The 22,689-nt window shown below is 44.5% G+C and overlaps 1 protein-coding gene across 1 annotated transcript in view; it reads right to left on the bottom strand.

Moving 5' to 3' along the window:
• LOC146829363 (neuronal PAS domain-containing protein 2-like) overlaps positions 1-22,689 on the bottom strand; it is a 498,088-nt gene that overhangs the window by 93,299 nt on the left and 382,100 nt on the right. Inside the window, exons 9-10 of the mRNA XM_085608028.1 lie at positions 20,451-20,533; positions 979-1,085 (exon numbers count right to left, since the gene is read on the bottom strand). Coding sequence (XP_085464154.1) covers positions 979-1,085; positions 20,451-20,533 — 190 coding nt within the window. The remainder of the gene's footprint in view (positions 1-978; positions 1,086-20,450; positions 20,534-22,689) is intronic.

Raw genomic sequence — 22,689 nt, 5'->3', positions numbered from 1 at the left:
CCGCTGGAAGTACTAACTGCTAACTCCTTGCTACTTGAAATGGTGTATAAGGAGGGCCACTGGAACAATGCGATTGCGCGGCCGTAACGCTTTTCACATAATTATAGATTTACCGCATTTGCCACACAATTCATCCTCTGACACATAATCTGCTGATTTTAACAAAAAAAGATTGTTTCTGGCTCAAATGATTCAAAAGTTACAAAAAATGCAAAAAAACGTGTTGCCTTGCACTGAAAGGCTAATGGAAAGCTGCACTGGTCACCTTTTTGTTGTTTATTGCTATATTCGGTATTAAAATGGTACTGATGTGGTGCAACCAATGCCCAGGCATGTTACCAAGTTTAAAAATGTCAAAATAATAAAGTAATACTTTACAAAATGTGGCACATTATGCTGCATAATCAGCCTTTTCTTGCCGCATAATTTGGTCCTATCCTGGTGCATAATTCCAGTGGCCCTGGGTATAAGCACGAAGCCCAACACAATCCGGATTCGTCCTCATGCCGGACATGATATGCCAACCACAAAGCCAAAGCTAGCTCCACTCTCTGCCCCGCCCACTGCCTGATGTCACCTATTCACGCCACCACTTGGCGCTTTCCTGGTTTTCAAGTTCACCTAACCACTCAACAATTTAGCACTACTTTTTTATTGTTTTTCTCAGTGTAGCTGCAAATATCACTGTTCTCATTCTTTTTCTATGGATCGCTCAAGTGCCTGACCGTTGTTTCACCTCAGTTTTATTTTCTTATCATTTTCTAGTTTTGATGACTTCGTGGGTGTCACTGTTGACCCCAGCGTTCCCCCTAACTCACTGACGTGCATCGAGCCAGGCTCATTTGTGCATCTAGACACAGTTTCAAATATGTACTTTATTGTTACGTAGGTATATTTTCAAAACTTTACTTGCTGGAGCAACCGAACAGATAGGTATTGAAATATTGTATTTTGTTTGAGTGACATAAAGACACTTACAGTGTTCATGGCACCTGGCGAGCAGTTCCAGGTCTTCGGCGTGATAATAATCGTACCCCGATGTCCCCAGAACCTCAAAGGGCAGGTAGCCGATGATGGGCGGGGCCCTGGCACAGAACAAAAGAGGGTTAGTAAACAGGAAGGACGCTGCTAATTGTTATGACATTATGGAACACCGTGTTCAGCCTTCACCAAGGACTCCCCTCTTTCAGCATCCAAAAAGAGGTAATAAATGGCACTTATATAATTACCAAGGTATATAGATGCTGGATAAACAAAAGAAACAAAAGAAAGCCTCCTTTGATTTATAGCAGTTCACAATGCCAAACCATTCTTTTAAATAAAGGGTGCATCGATAAAATATGTTTTTCCTATTGCCAAACAGACTTCTGCATACATCGCTTTAAAGACATTAAGCAGAATTCCAAGGGGCAGGTTCAACAAATGCCATTTTTTAAGCAAACCTCTTTTGGTATTCACAGTGCCTCTAGGGCCAAGGCGTGGCCATTCCAGGTTGGGAATACCCTGAAAGTTTGTGCAGACCAACACCTATGCTTGTTTGTAGATTTTCCCAAGCACTTTTTTTTATTTTCCCTAAATAAGAATGACCAGAAATTCAGTACTGTTAGGGGCAGGAGTAAATCCTTTTCAGGGATGGAAATGGGGTGGAAAGAACACTAAAAAAAGTAAAGTGTAGTGGAAGTGGTATGTCCACTTGGAAAAATATAATCTTTACGCAAACATGAACAATGGCTAACAAGTGTATTTGTTCCTAGAGTTCCACATGTGTGTATTTGTTCTTGAGAAATAGAAATCTCTAAAGGATTTCAGGAGTACTCCTGACTAGCCACTGGCGCAGCTCCCAGTAGTTCTCCTGGAACACCTTGTCAATTCCCCAAAATGTAAGTTCCCTCTAAACTGTGGTGCCAGCCTGAGACAATAGATGGTGAAAGGTGGTAAATTGAGGAGTTGTGTGGTGCTTAATTATTACTCACAAGTGATTGGAGGTAATTGTGATCTTAGATCAGACTGCCCTAGTATCACCTGCATGTACAGGGTGGGTATTAAAAAGGGTGGGTATGTGTAAAGCAGGACTGACCTCAAGAGCCCTGTTGAATTATGATAGGTTCATGTTAGAGAGTTTCAGGCAATGAGTCTGAGCACAGGGCCTAAAGGCACAGCAGCCACTGTTCAAGGTCTTAGTTAAGCAAATACCAAGTCTGCATGTTGACATGCTCCTCCCTCTCAGCTGACCCATCCCTATAAACACCTTGCAGGAACATTCACATGGACTTGTTTTGAAGGAAAATACTATTTTTGGCACTTGGCACTGAGCAGTAATACCATGAAATAACCCCACAGGTAAACATGACAACTTCATAATACTTGCCCATGGTAGGCCATAAGAGGGATGCAAGGGGTTGCAGTAATTAGCAAAGTCAAAACACAAGACACCTAATGACATGTTCAGAATTGCACTAAAGCACTACACAAATGGTGCAGATGGTGACTATATTCGGCAAGCTCTTATAATGCAATAAGGTGGTGTTCAGTAGTGTAGAAAGCTTAAAAAGAGTGTGCGAACCCACTGTGCTGGGGTGGAGTTAGCATGTTCAAGAACATCAAAGTACCTATAGAAATAAGGTGATTGCACACACTACTGAAATAAGCCTCTTTCGATCGAACCCTGTAGTGGGGTAGCAATGTAGTCCGTTTATACCACTCTTTGGTAGCATATTTCCCTTCACGTAGGATTCAATGCCCTCTGTGTAACATCTAGCTTTGGAAGATGGTGATCTGCTGACACTTTATCCATCACCCCTGATGCGCTGGTAAGTGGATGGCACGCAATTGCGTGACCCATCCATACAAAGCCAGCCCAGTCCACCTCCAACTTTTAGAACCAACATTTTATTATAAGGTCTGCAGTAGATGGGCTCTTATCACCTAAAAATATACTTCCATTTATCTACATTTGGGTGGTGTATGTAGAAGACACTTCAGGTCTCTTCCAAGTCTGGACAGGATGTGGGGCATCCTGCGGAAGCTCTTTTGACTCTGAGGAGGGAGACCATAGAGCCCGGCTACCCTTGGGGAGGAGAAAATCACGCCGACCTATCTTTATGCCCTGGGATGGTTCTCTTAAGGCAGCTGTGCACTGCACACATTGAATTTATTGATTGGCTGGTTGATCTGTCAGACAGAGTTAACAAATGCTGGGTGGGAATTGCCTACTAGGTGGGGGGATAGGGAGCTCAGCTTGTTTTCCCACCTGCTGGTCAATAAGAGATTGCTTTTTGGAATCCCTCTGTGCGCCGGGTTTCCTCCCTTCTGTAGTGTAAGTAATTGAACACAACATGGTTCCAATTGAGGCCTATTTAATTATAAATAAACACATTGTGAATAAGGATTACCTTCAAACCAACGGGTTTAAATTGAATATCTCTGCCTGTAGTTGGGCTAGATGCAGAACTTGCTTTGAAAGCGTTTTAGAATTTTCTAAAGGGTTTGAGGATCCTGCAGACAACTCTCTAAAACGATTGTAGTTTTACTCTAAGCATTGCCTGGTATTACAATATTGATATTTCCATTGCTGGGCCTGTACTACATGAGACTTCCATGAGAGGGGAGGTTGCACCCTTCACACAGTTGGAGATGCACCAAGACAAGTAGATTTCACACAGAAATGTCTCCTTTATGCCCTTTCAGAAGACATTCATAACAATAACTTAAGGCGCCCCACAGATCTTTCAGAGACCTTGATAACATTGCTGAGTTGAGGACTTTATGATACACTTGTGGTTTTATTAGCATAAGACATCTGACATTCATTAACTCACAATGCAGCCTGGGCGTCAGAAACATGTTTCTGAAGCAAAGAGTGTGTTTAGTTACCCAATGATTTGAGGGATTCTCCAATAATAGTTTCTGTGGTTGAAAAACATCGTATTTTGGACTTCATTCAAGCTATTCGCGCGCGTAAGTCGAGCTTTCATGCATATATGTTTCATTAGCAGTGCAAAAACACTTTTTAAACTCTGAAATATTCGACTTCACACGTTAATGAACCTACTCACAGGCGTTTCTGCGTGATTCCATCTATTCCAGTGGATGTGGAGTGGGCTACATGCCCTGAAAGTGTGCAGAACTACAACCCTACATTTATGGGACTTTATCAGTAATATTCAGAAACCTGCTTGTACAGGAAATGGTTGGAGATTTACTCCTGTGAAGGGCAATAGACAATCTTTATGGAGAGTGTGAAATGAAAATGAAAGGGTTGTTCTAAGGGGTAAAATATTCTCGAATTGAGAAAAAATTGCCAGGTGCATTTACGCTTGTTGTGTTTCAGATTTGAGAATGTAAGTGTATATAAAAAAAAATCACAAAACATACCCAGGTTTGTAAAGCTATGACTGGCACTGGTTACTCGGTTCAACCAAGAAAGGTTTTGCTAATTCCTGAACTAGTTAATCTACACCCAGGTGAGGACACAAAGCTCCTTTCTTTTTAGAAATGAGGCTCGTCAAATGCCATCTCTTCGTGTGTGTGTGTGTGTGTGTGTGTGCATTTTGTTCGATACTCTTTTGTGTCCTTTTTATTTGTTATTAGTATAACTTTAATGTAATATTTCGGGCATACAGAAAAAGAAAATTTACATGAAAATCGATTTTTTCACAGTAAACTTTGATTATATATTTTTTCAAGTTTAAAAGAAAGTTTATTGGGTATAAGTATAAGATATAACAGCAATACAATACAGTATATAATGAAAATATAATATAAATATGTCTTATATTGATTAGATATTTTTTAATGTTACTAAAAGAGAAGTGCAAGGACATTTTCTGTAACAGTGAAGGTGTCACGTTACGTGCTCTATCCCATGGGCTTTTAGTTCACATGAGCTAAAGTATATAATGGACACATCTCTGAACGTCAAAACTCATCTGTAAAACTATAAGACAACCACTAGCCACCTGTGGTATTGTTTCAGTGACTAGTGACGCTTCAGCACCGTTACATTAAGGAACTGCTAATCCATAGCTCCTTCAGCCTCCTACCATCTCTCAAAAACTGAAAGAGACGTGACAAGCAGGATGCTGTGAACCTCTTGAGATAGCTTTTTAAATGTAGTTTTCTTTGTACTCTCTGCATTGTGAACGCTAGATTTCTGAAGAAAATATATACTGCCAACATAAATGTGTGTTGTACAGCAACCACTGCTGAAAATCCACCCAGCAGCATGATCCTGTTGCTTTCCATCTGCTCACTTAAAGTCATTTGATCCTGTTTCTAGTTCAGGTACCCAAGGCATTCTTATTCCTAGTGGGTAAACACTGGAAAAGATGGCGACATTTTACCAGCAACAAAATATGTAAAACCCAGGGGGACCCCCAAAAATGCCATACAAAAAAAAACCTACTCAGCAGATTGGCAAATCCATGATGCCTCTGTTTTTTTTATAAGCCACCTGGGCTGGGCCAGGGCCAGGAGTGCTGTGGGCTCAATTTCTTTGGAGAAGGGCATGGCACCACCCTCCCTAAGCCTTCGAGAGGCATCGGGGACCCCATCACCCAGGGCTGGTGTCTATATAATGCGAAGGGGGTACATAATACAACTTTGTTTGCAGCCGGATGGGAGTACAGAAAAATGCTGCTCCCGCACGGGTGAGAGCAAAGTATAGTGCTGGCTGAGGAGCCAGCTGGGGCCTTGGGGGCCTTAGGGCTCGCCCCATGGCCCCTAATAAGAGACACATTGTAGGTGCATCCGAGTAGCATCCACTAATAGTGGAAGTGGCTGGCTCCTGCAAGGGAACTGTTAAGGGTTGCAGGGGGCCCTAGTGCTCCCCCCTTAACCCTCCAATGAAAACAGTGTTGTGGGTGCCCTGGATGGGCATCCACTTAACCAAAATCTGCTGACTCCTTCCAGCATCTACTATGGGAGCTGGCTGGGAAGCTGGCATGAGCTGCAAATACCTTGGAGCTCCCCCCGCAGCCCCAAGATAAAAAAATTGTGTGGGTCTCCCACTGCTCTAACATATTTTCTTCCTGATTGTGCTGCAAGAAGGGACGTGGCACTACCAAACATTTTTATTAATGTTGTGGGGCTGCAGAAAGTGCAGCGCCTCCCAACAACTTTAAAAAATACATTAAGTCTCCTGGGTCATTGATTCTATGAACCTTGGAGAATCCGTTTCAAAACACTCCAAGCTGGAAGTGTATGCTTTTTAGTTTGGGTGCTGGGACCTCTTGTGGTTGATTCTGTGGCTTTATTTGAAATATTTAATCACGATCACTATTATTAATAATTGCAATGTGTGAATTTATGAAATATACATTTGATTATGGTTATTGGTGACTATCTTTGTGCCGGTTTGCTGGCGTGGTGACCTGTGTACCTGCTCCTTGACTCCTGGCGGTGTTCTTTGCCTCTCCTGCCTGGTGTGCTCGTGTCTCCCTCCCGCCGCCGCGTCTGTCAATCTCGCGGCCGCAGTCTGGAGGGAGACTACATTGCCCAGACGCTCTTGCTCCCGAGCCCGGAGGCTCCCGCCCACCACCCGCACCTGGAGGCGATTTAAACAACTTCCTGACCCCCGCGTCGCGGGACCGCGCGCGGGCGGCGCTGGGCGAAGCCCGGGCAAAGGACGGGCCGTCTGTGGCCGTCAGGGGCCGGAAGAGGCCGGGCTGGGCCTGCTCTCTGTGATCTGCGTCAAGACAAGGTATTGTGCTTAGTGGTGTTTGCTAGGTGTAACCATGGTGAAAAAGAAGACCACTGGAGCTAAACCAAATGGGGTGGTAGGGGCAACCCTGGACTCATATCTATTCAGAGCTGCTAATGTCCTGACTGAAGAAATAGAAAGAACTGAAAGGCGCTTGTCGATGGGGGTAGGGAATAAGACAACAGCCCTCATCCACGAGACCCTTGATACCCCAGACTTACAAACACAACAACAAACACCAGGCATTCCCAGGGATCTAGTCGATCTGCCAGAACTTATGACTTCCTCCCCAAACACTATTGAGCATTGTGTGTCCACCTCCCCAATTCATATCCAAGAGCCCCTGGTTGTAGAGGTCTCTCCCTCCCCCCTGGTTTCAATCCAGACAAGACGCACAAGAGCCGGGGGCCCGGCTCCCGCTGTACGATCTAAGAAACAGACTTCGGTACGAATTACTAAATCTGGCTCGGGCCCCCAGCCTCAGCCTCAGGTGGAGGTTTTATCTAACAAACTCTGGGCAGCAATAAAGAAAAAACTGGATGTTATACTGGCCCCCATTACTGACAGATTGATACCTATCGAAGATAGACTTTCTATATTGGAAGCGAAGCTTAGCGCCATGACAACAATTGTGCAAGCTTCTACCCTGGTGTTGTCGGAAACAAGAATCCCTGACCAACCTCAGCGCTCTGTGCCTGTGTTAATGAAGGAAGCTCCCTCTAATGGTGATTATTTGCCCCTCTCAGCGGTGGCAGGCTCTTCCACTCACACTATGATTCCATCATCAACTATGCCTACCCAAAACTGCCAAATTGCTAATGTACATAATAACGAACTTCCCCTTATCGAGCCTACTCCTACTATGAATGTAAAAAAAACCTTCCCAGGAAAAGGGCTCCCGTTTGTCAGAGAGGCCATTCCTTTGGTTCTTGTTCTTGCCAATGTCCCCCATCTAAGACCAGGGCAAGCAGAGTCAACAACTGCGCTGATGGATAAAGCATTACATTGGCTTAGTAGGAACATGAACATTGGAGGAGTGGGTGGCCAACAACAACTGGCAAGAGAAGTTATAATGGCCAGACGTGTTCCATGGCTAGGAAACAACGAGAAAAAATTTGGGGGAGATTGTGTTGTCATTAATTTTGCTACTATGTATGTATTACCTAATGTTCTTGCCAACCTATTGCCACCTCAGAAAAGGGATTCTGGTATAATTCCACTTACATTGGAATTTTTTATCGGTAATTCCAGATCCCTAAGACGAAATGTGACACTAAAATCATCTAATGGCCTAAATATAGCTACTGGTAGGAGGGCACTTTCAAGTTTTTCTAGTGATCTTAGGCTAGAAAATAGATTTATCGCCTTAACCGATCTGGAGGAATGTGATTGACATAGGGGGAGTGATAACTACCCTGTTCGAACACACCCCCATGAAAACATGCTGATCGGAGACAGAACTCTAGATGAAACAATTGCTTGTACTAGTGCCCGAGTCTTTACGTATACCTCCACGAGTAACCAGCAAATATTGGCATCTGTTTGTAATAGGTCAAATGAACAAATGATCTCCTTTGGCAATATAATAAATAATCCTATGGCAATAGAAAGGCGAAAGCCCTTACAAAATACTCCTAATAGTGGTAGCAAAATATCCTTGATATCATGGAACATTGCAGGCATTGTTCAGAAAATGTTGTCTCCTGACTGGGGCAACTTTATTGACAAATATGACATTTGTCTATTTCAGGAGTCCTGGGCTGTTGATCCTGTTTTTAGGGCTGGATACCTTAACTTTTACATCCCTGCAAAAAAAACCCTAAAGGGCGTCCTGTAGGTGGCCTTGTGACCTGGGTTCGGCAAAACCTAGGCTGTTGTGTAGAACTGTTAAAATCCCCTGTTCAAGATATTTTAGTGTTGAAATTTAGTAGGGCTAATGAGAGTACCCTTGCTATTTTTAATGTGTATGCTAGGGGCCAGAGGGGAGGACAAAGCTCAGAGACTATAACATCTCTGGACCTACAATTAGAAAATCTTCCCGTTCATATTATTCCCATTGTAGCAGGGGATTTTAACACTACATTTGAACCATTGGGTAACGAGGTGCAGGAGTTATCAATAGAGCAGGACCTTAGATGGGGAATCCCAAGGCTTGATTTACCCCCTGTTAAAAGATGGTCAAATGTCGCAATCCAACTTAAGGCGGTGTGCCTTGAAAGAGGCCTTAGGGCTGCAAATGGTCGTACCAGATCAGATTCAAAAGGAGTAACTACCTTTGATAATGGGTGCTCTACTAGCCGTATCGACTATGTATTGATTGATCTTAGGATATGGCATAGACTTGATGACATGAAGGTAACATGGCGGCTTGAAAGTGATCACAATCCCCTATGTATTGATTTCTGGGCCACGATTAGGGAGGGAGACGTGACCCAAGTTGAGGGAACTATATCCTCGGATTTAGTAGTCGCAAATGATAAACACGATGTAAAATGGAACAAAATAGATGAACATCCTGAAAAGTTGGAAGCCCTTAAAGCTGAAGTAGTTAAGAGCACCGACTTCCTTATGTCAAGAGTCTCTAGTGTAGAATTCCCACGAATTGTGATAGAAGCCCATACAAGTCTATTTGATAACTTGAAAACCTACTTCTTAAAAGATGTGAAGCCAGGGAGACAGGTTCCAAAAACCAACGACGCTAGATGGTTTAATACTACATGTAGAGCAGCTCGCCAGAAGCTGAGTGAAGCATTAAGATCAAGAAACCACTTGGGGGTAAGAGGTGCAAGGGATCATTACAGGGATGTGCAAAAAAAAGCAAAAAAAGACTGGGACCAAGCATGGTGGCAGGATCTGAGAAGTGCCTGCGCAGCAAAGGATTTGAGAATTTTTTGGAGCATTGTCAACTGGGACAGGGGTGGGCGTCCGGACCCCCCCCAGAATAATGTTCCTCAGGCACAATGGGTTGAATTTTTCTAGACCCCAGTATGCTGGTAGCGCAACTGGGGAGGATCTACCATTACATTTTTTAAAGTTTTATTCTGGCACAGTGTTTTATATCAAGGATGTTGAGGTAGCACTTGATTGTGTGGCAAGGGGCAGAGCTCCAGGTATGGATGGAATTCCGGCCGATGTATTTCTTAGTGATAAGCCAACCTGGTGCCAGTACATAGCCCTTCTTGCTAATGCAGTGGCTAATGGTGCTCCAGTGCCCCCATCTTGGAAAGGTGCTGAGATAATTCCTGTTTTTAAGAAAGGAGACAAATCCCTCCCCAGTAACTACAGGCCCATAAGTCTTATTGATTCAATACAAAAGGTTATGGGTCGTTAAGTGTTAGGAAAAGTACAGACCTGGGTTGAGGATGCTAACATTCTGTCCCCATTTCAAGCGGGATTTCGTTCCTGTACCAGCACCACAGACCAAATTTTTCGGTTTTTAACTATCTACTGGAGGAACGTGGTCCTGAATGGGGGGTCACTCTACGCTGTCTTCGTAGATCTTAAATCAGCGTTTGATCTGGTCCCTCGGAGGAAATTGTGGGGTGGGGTCGGTGACCTGGGGATGGCTCCGGAATTGATAACACTTCTCGCTCGCTTACATGAGGGCAATTTTGCAAAAGTTAGATGGGGACGCAGGGGGAGGCTACCGACTCCTTCCCTGTTGGGCGTGGTGTCCGACAGGGGTGTGTGTTGGCTCCTACCCTGTTCTCTTTGTACATCAACGGGGTAGTTGAGTACCTTTCGGTGACCCCCACTGATGCTCCCCTGCTGGCTGGCAACCATGTCCCTGTCCTCATGTTTGCGGACGATACTCTGCTCATCTCCAGGACACCGAGCGGCCTCCAGAAGGCCATTAATGCATTTGGAGAATTTTGTTCTTTAAGAGGGCTAGAAATAAACACTTCAAAAACCAAGTTTATGGCTTTTAATCAGCAAAAATCTTTTAGAGGCAGTATTTTACTAAATAATGTGCCCCTAGAACAGGTGAGTGCGTTTACGTACCTTGGTATCTCCCTCCAGAAGGACTTGGGTTGGAAACACCACTTGGATCTTACAGCTCTAAAACTACACCAGCATATAGGGTGTCTGACCAAGAAATATAAGTCCTCTTTTACAAAACCAGTCACCCCTGCCCTAGAAATTTATAACGCTAAAGCGGTGAGCTCGGCCCTTTATGGAGCTGAGCTCTGGGGATTTAACGATATAAAACAGCTAGCAAGATTAGAAAACAAATTTTTGCGTAGCCTTGCTAGCGTTCCACAAAGCACTCCTATGATCCCGCTTCACTTAGACCTAGGGAGGAAAAATATAGCGGACCTAGCAAAGTTACGGCCACTCCTCTATTGGAGACGTCTCTGGGTCACTCCGGAACTTGCGCAATATGCCCTGGGCTTTAAGGATGTGATCTTACGGGACTGCTTCCACAGAGTAGGTTGGCTAAAAGAGATCAGGTCCCTTCTCATTAAACTGGATCTAAAGACACTTTGGGACAACCCTGAGACGGCAGTCTTCCCATCAAAGGTGCACCTGAAACAGAAATACTGGGAAATGGTCTATGCATCTGTAGTTCACTCCAGTATCTCAACTAGCCTAACAGGTCGCTTTCTGGATTCTAAATCGTGGCCAGTGTGTGAGGCCTACTGGGATTTGATCGAGAGGCCCTTTGACCGAAAACTTTATATTCAGTTCAGGATAGGTAGTCTACCCATCAAGACCTTTACCTGTAAATGGGCTTCTAGAACTGATGACAAATGCCACTGCTGTATGGCAATGGCTGAGACCATTCCCCATGTATTTTTTGTTTGTCCGTTATATGCGGTCCCACGGCGGAAATGGCTGAAGCCGATTTGTATTTTGCTGGGTGCCCGGAGATGTGCTGTTGCGCTGAGAATCCTAGGGTCTGATTGTAGTCCTAGTATAGCTATAGCAGTTGCCAAATTCCTGGGCTGGTCCTGGATCATACGCACTCGCACTTTAAACAAAACTATTGCTGCAACCTAATCCTAAGATGTACTTTTTAAATATGATCTGCTTCACTGTGCTGTCTCTCCTCTTTTAACTGTTCCTAAGGTTTTTTAGATACATGACAGTATATGGAATTTAATTATTTTTTATCTTGTAATTGTAATGTATTATGTGTTATCTATTTATTATGTTGAGTGATATGTGTTGTATTTGTGTGCTTTTATGACAAACTGTCGAAATAAAGCTTTTTGAATTTGAATTTGTAATTTGTTATTGGTGACTTTTTGACATAACCTATGGTTATTGGTGACTTTTTGACATAACCAAAGGCTTAGCTTCATATGCGTTGATTTGCTGACCCTTTGATAAAGCCAATAGGCTCTGCCACTATTAGTTTGGTACGTTCAGGCCTTGATAAAGTCAGTAGGTCTACCTTACTTAAAATGACACCTTTTATATGACATAATTAGCCCTGTGCAGCGGCATAAGCGTCTGGCGGCCATGGGGGTGGGGGTGGTCACAGGGCCTGGTCAAAGCCCGGCCCTGCCCTGCTCCCATCCTCATGCATCTTACTTTACAAAAAAAAGAAAAAACTAGAAACCTAGAAATTCTATGAAATCCCAAAGGTTTTAAGTGGTGTTATAGTTAGGAATTGTAAAAATATGTTACTTAACATTAAAAAAAGACTTAAAAAACAAGAACACTGTAAAAGAGATTACATTTTGCAGCATTTCTCTTTTTATGAATTACATCTCTATTGTGCTGCCTTACAGCTATTCTAAACACATATATCTCCCTAAGGGAGATTTATATATTAAAGGTAATATTTGCATCAAAGCATCGTTTTATTTTCACATTTTACCAGATACAAAGCTGCCTTCTCATTTATTATTCCAGTAAACAATGAACTATTGTCTAATAAACATGCCATGTTTTATATCACAATAAACCTGTGACATTTTATATTTGCCAGCATTCTCCCCTTGCCTGTCCCTGGATGTGAAAAGACAATATTGGTCAGACAATGTTTTCTGAAATGCTGAGCTGCTCCCTCGCTTGGTTTCTCAATACACACTGCCAAGCAAGCCTTATTCTCTTCAGCAGCTCTAGTTTACTTTACTGTCCGCATTTTTGATTTAACACTTGTGCACATCTATATTATGAACAAGTGGGTGATTCCATTACATTGCACAATGTTGTTGTGAAATATTTTACAATATATAATTTTACCGGATATGCCCTTACCACTTATAATGTATTCATTTATTTTAAGCATATTACACAGGAGGCAAACTATTTCAGTTATTAATGGAATTGAACAGCAGACTGTTCAGTTGCCGTTCATTATACAGCTACGCTATACATATTGTAGAAAGCATGGCACACGGATCTTTCTGTAAGAACATCAAAGTGGCCCATGACATGGCTGATGTCTTGGAGGAGAAAGGATTACAGATAAGCCTGGAATAAACTTGCAGTCGACTGATGTGAACTATTGTTAGAGGATGTAGGAAGCAGGCGGCATAACAGGAAGAAGAATTAGGGGCAGGACCTAAAGTTCGGTTGCAATCAATCTGATTTGAGACAGCTGAGGCGGGCCTGGGATAAGGTAGAGGTGGACAACAGAAGGCTATAAACAACACATCTTCCAAGTTTCAGTGTTGCAAGAGAGATAATCACTGTCATCCTACACCTTCACCTACATCCTACACATGTGCCTACAGCACCTTGCACAATAAGTGCTGTAAGAGTGTCCACCACTGCCACCCTACATGACAACACACAGACTACTTCACTTAACACCTTACATTGCTACATACAGTTTAAGCTCATACCTACACCCATGTACTGTTGCAAGTTCTACCTACCATACCACAATTTACACCTTGCATCACCAACTAAAAACTGCATCAACTCCTACTCCTTTCATCACATGCATCACCACTTAAACCATACAACATGTCATACACCACAAGTGAGCCATCATGACTTTGTAGTGGGCTAACAGATCATTTTTAATATAATCCCAAAGCATTTCTCATGGTCTATCTGGTATGCCTCTAAGAGGTTGGCCTTCTGTCTCTACATAAATGCCTTTGCTTGAGACTGGAAAGCTTCCAGCAGGATTTGACAAATGAAGGGACGTTGCCGCTTAAGCCCACAACAGTGTATTACAATTTTAGAATGGGATAAGTTCCCTCATCACTTCTGTTTTTATTGTCAGGTGCATGACTAAGTGTCCAAATAAGGCATAGGGATAACGCTTGGTCTTCTCTATACGAAAGATCTCCTTAAACCTCAGTAAGGTATTATTATTGTCCCTCTTAAAAAGTTCTGAAATCATGGTGCAGTCCTCATGGCATTAAGTTTGCCCCTTCTTGCAGTGCTTTTATAAATCTTTGATCCATAGTTCATATCACTTCCTGTACAGATGTTGCTCCTGGCATCAGGATATTGGGAGGTATGGAGTGGCTCAGTTATCTGCTTAGTTAGAAATTGCAGTTAAGAGCTTTGACTTCCATCTTCGACCTAAGCCTTGTACAAGCTCATTTCAGGTTGTAGCGGGCCAATTTCAGGCTCAGTTCAGTTAGTCATCCTTGTTGCATTCTATGGTCCTCCACCTCATCTATCGCCATCTCTGGGCTATAGATGTCTCCTAGACACTGAGGATCTCTTTCACCATTTGCTTTGATAGCATAATAAAAAGTTATGCCACAGTGAAAAGTCCACCTGCATTTAATATTCTCATTCCTTAGATTGTAATGCGGCAAAACAGGAGTACACTCTGTCATGTTGCATGGGCTGTGTCCTGGGAGAGTTGGCATTGGAAGTTCTGGAATAAGACTGCAGGCATAGCTCTTGCTGCCTAAATTGCAACTGCCTTGATTTTAAAGTTGTGAACTATTTCAGATTATGTCTCTGGGTACCCGCTGTCTATCTCTCTTTATCACTCTTTATCTGGCCGACAAAACAGACCCTCTTGAGTGTGACCTCTGTGCACTCATTGCCCAGGAGTGAATAGAAGAGACCCACCACTAGGATACCCAGGTCTGGGACATCTGCACCCTCCTCCAGGCTTTTGATGGAAACGTTAGCTCATCAGGACCTGTTCTCAAGGTCTTTGCACTTTAGCTCGGCTGCCACTGCTCAGCAGTGAAGCTCATCCAGCAAGAATTCAACTGTCGTACGCTTTATACTTTCTCAGTAAAAAACGTGTGTTTGTTGGACAACATAAACGTTGGGATGGTGCAAGTCTGATTCCCAGCATCCCCTCAGGAAATGTTGGCCTATAGTCCTGCTAGTTCACAGTGCATCATTTGCACCCCTAACCTTAATGTGTGTACAACCTCAGAACATGACAACCCTGACTCCCATCATGGTAACACAACAAGAACCTTTTCGTGTAGACTCTCCTGTATACCCAAAGGAAATATGCAAGAAATACACAATCTGCAGTTAGAATATTTATTGAAGCAGTGAGATTCTCGAGTAAAATATATGTGCTGCAATTACTAATAGAATGAAACATATTACCATAATTAGCAATACAAGAACAATGGAGAGAAAGAATAATTCCACCATTGTCCTAAAACAATGAATATATGTCGCCATATATGTAGTGTAATATATTACAATTTTAGAGTGCTCCTACCTAACGCTCCCTAACCTAGTTTGGTCTAGAGTGGGTGATCTGCCAAGAATCCCTGCAGGGTGATCTAAGTCCCCATTACCTGTGGGCAAGTGTCATCAGGCTGTCCGTCTTGGTGTAGAGTGGGCACCCCTCATGGAGATGACTGGAATCAGCTGAGCTATAATTCTGGCGTGACGTGACCTTGAAGTGTCAGCAGAGTACCCATGTAGGCATTCCAAGGTCTTTGTCAGGCCGTAATTGTTTATGTTAGCTAAATAGCTTTGTCACCTACCAGGCAACAATAAGCCGTGACATTTGTGAAGTGAACTCTATACATCGTACTGAATGTTCAAGGTGCCATGATAGTGTGCCTACGAAGTTTAAATGCAAGCAAATACATTTCCGGAATCCTATCCTGCACGGAGACGTACACAAATGTATGTCAAACGTCACTGTGTCACAGAAAGAAGGCAACTTAAGAAACGTGAACATAAAGATGGTGCTATTTCTAGCCAGGCCACATGACAACTGATTCAGAAGTGTATCTAGGGTCTCCATGTCTTATACCATGCCCAGCACCCTAGTGGAGTCTATGTCAGTCCTTAGGACTTCTATCTATGCACTCAGTTAATCTTTTTAGTCTCAACGGCCTGTGGTAAGATCAGTCTTTATTTTATCGCTAAGATCCATCTTAATGAAGTTTTGAGAGGCTTGCAAGTACCCCATGGTCAGCACCATCCCAAAAGTGGAGCTGGCATAAACACCTCCAATAGGAGGTATGGGGTGGACTCCCAAGCCCCTCATGGGCTCAGGTACTTCCTTTTGGGTGTGTTTTTTTGGGAGGTTTAGAGCGTACCACCGGGGTACAGTGCAGGGGTCAGCCACCAGTCTGCATCCGCCAGGAGGGATCCAGCCACCCAGCGACATCACCAATGTATGTAGTAGGTGTTAGATACTGTAGTGCATCATGCATTTTTTTTTTTTGCATCATGCATAGCATTGAGGAGGTCGACAGTGATAGATGCCTGAAGAGTATTAACAGTTTGTTCTTCATCCCTACGCCAGGGATATACAGTTGTCAGGTAAGGTTAGGGATTTGTGGTGCCACCATCCTCAATGATCAGTCAAGGCTCCTAGGTGGGAGCTGATAGGGGTTACCAGTGCACACAATTTCAATCTGGTTCTGGGCAGCTGGCTATGGAAGCATGAGGCAACCCAATGTCAGCAATATTCCAAGTGAGGAGGGCTGATCTCCCTTCCATGAGTTTGCTTTAGAGGCCTGTTTCAGCCCACCAAATTCCTCCACCTGAATCCGATCTCATGCCAGAATCAATCTGGGCCATGTCACCAGATCCCATATACCTCGCCATCAATAATAGTTAAAGGGCAGCAATTACAGCCTGGACACTACCCCTACAGGCTCTCAAAATCACCCCTTCTGCTGTCCAAGAGCAGCCTGCCTTCTTCTCAGCCCTCTTTTCCATCAGGCACTTGGTAGATGGTGGTTTAGTTGGCCGTGCCTACCATATTGATTTTATGCCACTATTGTCCAGGATGTATGGCAGCCATGAGTAGCTGAAAGGTGAGGGATATGATGGGTCTCTCCACTGCCCTGGCACTCTTCAGCCCCCTCAGGCCCCAATATAGTTGCACAGAGTTGTAAGGATTTCATGTCCGAAATGGCAGTAAGACTCGGGCCAGGTGTAGAGTGCAGGAGCTCCATGTAGAGTGCTCACAATGGTGCTATGGTGATGGCCACGCCCCCTCCCACCATATTTTGCTTGCTGCTCTTCAACCCCTAAGCTGATCGGTATAATAGATTCATCAGGAGAACAAGCAGGAAGCAGAACTTTTCTGACATGCCCTTCTTCTGTCTCAGCCATGTCATTTCTCTAGCCTAGATTTGCCAATGAGGACAATGCATAAGGCACCGTACATCTAATTAGTCCATTCATACTGTGAAATGTGGCTATGGATGGGCAAAGGTAATGAGATGTTACCTGATCCTAATGTTTGTAGAGGAGTATGTGTCAGAATAAAGCATTATTAGGGAGGCTTGATAAAGTATCTTCCACTCGGTGACATTGATTACACATAGTGGAAAGGAAAATGGGGTTATTTACACCAAGGTGGGTGGGCCACCACTAGCCAAGTCAGTGGAAGCCTTTGTGTCAGTGGTGAAGGGGCCACCTGACGTATTGATAGATGCTGGCATGCCAGGCAGGGATCTATTTGCTGACAGTGCAGCTGCTGGTGTAGTGGATGCACTTTCAACAAAGATAAACAACGAGCTGGACACCATCTTTTTTTTCCGCTTTGCATTTTTTTCTCTTTCAGAAAAATGGCCAAGACATGCAGAGGGTTTTCACCTAACGCATGTGGGGTCATTTTCTACACCTTCGTTGATCTGGCTTGACAGGTTTGTCCTGATCCTACGGAGGTCTTTGGAGGCAAAAGGTGTTTAAGTCCCATGTTTATCAGCATGTTAGGAGTAGAAACTTTGACACAGCCAAGGGGCCCTGGACCTGGGGAACAGCACTTTTGGGTCAAGACTCACTCCAGCAGAAGCTACCAGCAGAGTACAGGGATGGTCCAGTTGGAGATGGGTAGTTGCAGGAAAGGCCACTTGTAGCTTATTGTGCCTCTGTGGCTTGAACAAGAGTTCAGCCGTATGACACTTTGAATCCACTTCTTTGGCCTAAGTACAAGAGGGAGAGAAGGGCCAGTCCTTTAGGCCTCTTTTCAGGTCTTTTAGAGCGTGATGCATCTCCTTGCCCAGACCTTGCATCAACTGTGCTGCGCAATGCATCTTCGACACAGCTACCCATCTCTTCGCCACCAGGATTAAGGTACTGTGTTTAGTGGGCCTAAGAGGGTCCCTGTATCCGGCCCGCAGTCCATCACGGTGGGCCTGCACTTGTGACTTTGTCCGGTTCGGTGCGACCTGATACCCACAATTTGGGCTTTGTGCTTTTTGGTGCTATTTTCACTGAAATCTTTAAAATTGCATATCCCCGATTCTACTGATTAGATTTTTGTCGTTTTGGTTTTGATTAATTTATGAAAATGTACTCTATTTTTCAAATTGTTGTGGCATTTTCCTTGTGTTGTGTCTTCACTTCATTAGTGTTTGAAGTGCTGTATAAATACTTTACACATTGCTTCTCGGTTAAGCCTGACTGCAATGTGCCAAACTTACCAGAGGGTAGAGCACAGGTTATTTTGGGGGTTTGCTAGTGACGTCATCCTGACAAGAATTGTGGTTGCTGCTTGAGTAGGGCATGGGGGTCACGTGGGGGTTTGTGCGGTGGAAGGAGGGTCACAAAGTTGTGGGTATGCGCATAATAAAATAAACAAAAATAAATACCTTGCCGCCGGAACCCGTGTCTGCTCCTGTAGGAACAGGAAGCAGGCCCCACTGCATTGTGAATGGTAAGCACCAAGGCTCCCTGACCAATCACAACGCTGCAGTGCAGCATTGTGATTGGTCTGAGCATCCTGGTTGGACGCTCAGCCTGGGCATGTTCTCCATGCAGGCTGCATTACAGCCTGCATGGAGAACGGAGAAACTGTGCATGACTGGTTTGTGTGGCCCGAGAGGGCCGACCAAACAGTCATTGCACACTTAGGAGAGGGCAAATCACTTTTCCTCTGCTCCGATAGCAGAGCAGACCCATCCACCCACCCTCCCGCAATGCAGCACAAGCTGTGGGGGGACACTCCTCCGCCATATCGAAGGATTAGGTGTGTGCATCTCATCTGCTTATTGTGCTTTCCAGTATGAGTGTCAGGTGCTCAAGTTCGGTGAGTGGCTAACATGATATGGAGGAATAATGGATGTTACCATATGTGAGCGTGGACTATTATGAACAAAGTATCACTGTGAGTCATAGCAATGACGTTAGTTAAAGTTTGTAGATTTATATAGCGCGTCTTATCACCCGTGACTGTAGGCAGGAGCTGTCCATGAGCACGGGGAGATTAAGTGATTTGGCCAGAATCACAGTATGTTGCCCCACTGCCGAGACTCGGACCCGGATGCCCAACTCCTGAGTCGACCGCTCTGGTCACTGCACCACATCCCGTTGAAGATGGAAGCAAGGGCTTCCATCTTCAATAGGATGCCAAGACTCCCTTCCAAACGGGCTAGGTCCCATTGCTGAAATTATAGCCACAGGGAGTGTGGTCACCATGTTTTGGGAATTTAAGGATATAGTCAAATTGTGAGCAGGAGGTCTATGTTTGTGCAAGTCTTGTTGGGCTTCCTCTTTTCTGAGAAACTCTGTTACCTCTTTGGTGTTATATTTTGGAACTAGTGTGAGAGATGCTCAAATGAGGACTCCAATGGATGGCTGGGTTTGTTTTCTGCTGTGTCACTGGAAGTTGAGTCAGATGCCTTATTATTTTTTTTTGTTTTCTATGGCAATTAAAAGAGCCTCCTTAAGAGTAACCCCTTAAATCTATCATTTTCCTGGTCGCCTTGTAATTCTCAGTTGGGGAAATAATGGAGATTACATGCTTTTGAGAGTAAGCTCCAAGAATTGGTGTTTCCATGTCTACTTCCACGTTTTTCCTGGAGCTTCACACTGAGATTTCATCTGACTTGATCAGTCAGAATCCCCACATGAAAAACAAAAATGTATAATTCTGAGGAGCTGCTAACTATCAGAATTTATGGGCTAGCTGTAGTGAGGGCAAAAGTGCAAATGGACCTGAGCCTTGAAGTATTGTCAACCTATGCACATCCCTTCCCCCACGCAGTGGGATGTATAGCGGGCATGGGCCTGGTTCTGTACTGCCTTGCATACAGCATCGAAACCAGTAGTACCAAACACTAGTGTCTGAGATGTGGTACAGATGTAAGCTGGGGTGAGGTTTGATTATTTAATTCTTGCAAGAAATATTGTTGTCATTTTGGACCCTGGTCAAGGATCTACTGGTTAGCAGGCTATGGTGTCTTTGAGTGGAGAGTCCCACCCTTAAGAAACCCAGGTACCACACTAAATATTCAATAGATGGATCTCTTATAGCTTACAAGGCATGCAACATTTAGTGAGACAGTAAGTGATGTAGTCAACCACCATTTTGTTTCTTCTCATCTCAGAAGCGTCTGATGATCAGCGCTCAAGGAACACATCCATCCAGCCTGCTTACCTGTGATCCAAGAACAAGAACTTCCACTCCAGGCTGTGTCTTGAGGTGAATTCTTCACAGGGCTCCTCCACATTGCACAACTCCTGCAGAACAAGAAGAAGGCTTGACATCTGATCCACTTGGCACAGATATGCTTTTCAAATATTAGCACAAATCAACATGATCATCCCAAAGAGAAATGCCCGTTTATTGTGTTGCAGTAAATGCCCCATAGCCAGCTACATGCAGTCTGACGCCATGTCTGTCATCAGTATAGGGTGTGGTAAAATGTCATTTTTCTCGGAAATGCTAATTAGGAACGTGCTTAAAAATCCATCAACATGATGACATATTTGAATACAGGCCTATTCAAGCTGATCTCAGGGCATGTGCTACCAGAAGCCATTTTTAGACAGCTGCCTAGAATGCCACAAACATAGATGTGCCAGAATGCTGCTACAAATATGGATTATGGCTGCTCTGCTGATGGTGGTAAATGGCAAGACGTCACCATTTAAAAATTCTTTTACTGGCCTGAGCAAATGTATCATGCAATATGTTCATCGAAAAACGGTTCTAAAACCTACAATTGGATAAAGTTAGGCCCTCTCTATGAGTGGTCTCTTAAGGGCGAAGAAGCCTGTAACTGGAGTTACTCGTACCATTGCTGACACAAACGGAAATCTCTGTGAGTAAGTCCAGAGAGAAATGAAAAATGATCAGGGGAATCAGACTTGGAAATGCCAATTCCCTGGTAGTTCCCCTTTTTTCACTATGCTGCGCGGGAGCCACTCCCATTGGGGGAGCAGCTTGGCTTCTTTTGTTCCCACGGGAGTAGGGATCGCGGTGATGAGCGCCCTGGCACTCTCTTGCTGGAACGGGGTCTGGGGATGGGGTCCCGGGCCCCACTCAACCTTACATCAGCCTGCTTTGTCATAGGCCTCTGGAGGATTGGGTCCTCTGAGGCATCATGATGGCTTCAGGCCCCGGAGGATGGGGTCCCAAGGGCCTAGGATGAGTCTGGTAGAGGGCCCCACACACACCACCCTTCTGGGCAAATCAAATTAATAAACTCGCTGACTCCCGTGCCCTGGCCCACATCAAGGGAAATCTTAGAAAGCAGAGAAGAGGAGCTAGAGCGACACTGGTGGCCTTCCTTTTGTCATCCAGTATGCTATCAAGGTAGCTTTTGCTTCTTCTAATCAGCTCCAAATTATTAGCCGATCTGAGTTGGTTTGATATTTAGGTTCAGGTGTGTGAGCCTAAAAGGACGAAGGATGGGGTGGCTCAGATGGAATATCTCGGGATTGATTTAATTTAAGCTACAATATACAATAGGGCTTCATGTGCGGACAGTCTCCCCGAACATGCATAAAGTCATCCAACATCTTTCGGCAGGCCCTGTCCTCTTTTATCTGGGCTGGTCTGCTGTGGGCCTCTCCAGGTGTGTTGGGGTTGGTCCTATGGTTGGTCTTGTCGAGCCTTTGTCTCCTGCTTTGGGCGGGCCTGTTGGATCTCTCCTTGCTTCCTCTTGGAATTCTGGTAAGGTCGTTGTGGGTGTTTTGGGCGTTTATGGGCGCTCTTCCCTTGTCTGCTGGGGGTCGCTCTCTGTCGTTTCTACTGCTGGCTCGGTGGCGCTGTGTGGTGTTCCAGGCATTGGGGGCTTTCTTACGGGACTGGTGCCCTTCTGGGCTTTTTGTGCGCTGGGAATCCTTCCTCATCTTCTGGGCCCCCTTGTGCTGGTTATTTTGCTGGGCCTGGTTGCTACGGTCTCTCTGGGAGTTTCCTTTGGGCTTGGGTCTTTGTGGTTTGCCACCTTTTTGGCCTTGGTTGGGGGTCTTGTGTCCCTGATGGTGTGACCCTGGCGTCTTGGTGTGTCTGGTTGCCTTGGGTCTTCTTCTCTGGGTTGCCTCGCCGCTGTCCTTCTGTTGGAGATGGTCTCTGGTCCTTTCTTGTCAGGTTCTCCTCCTCTGTGGTTGGTTCAAGGGTGTTCCCGGTGTGGGTTGTCTGCCCTTTGGGTGGCGGCTCCGTGGTTTGGTTCCTTATTTTGTTCTTCTTGGTAGTCTCCTGCATGTTTTGGGGTGTTCGGCCCTTTTTGTTTGGATGAGGGCATTACGGGTTATGTGCGCTCTTGCTGTGTTTTTTCTTGTGGTTCTCCAGTTTGCTTAACTTAGGATGCTGTTATTCGGTGTGGTGGCCTTTATGTTCTTGGGAGTTTGGAAGGCCGGGTTTCTGGCTTGAGTATGCTCTAATTAGTAAT

This window comes from Triturus cristatus, chromosome 5_2, assembly GCF_964204655.1.
Source record: "Triturus cristatus chromosome 5_2, aTriCri1.1, whole genome shotgun sequence".
Classification (NCBI taxonomy): domain Eukaryota; kingdom Metazoa; phylum Chordata; class Amphibia; order Caudata; family Salamandridae; genus Triturus; species Triturus cristatus.
This window is presented reverse-complemented; position numbering and strand designations above follow the sequence as displayed.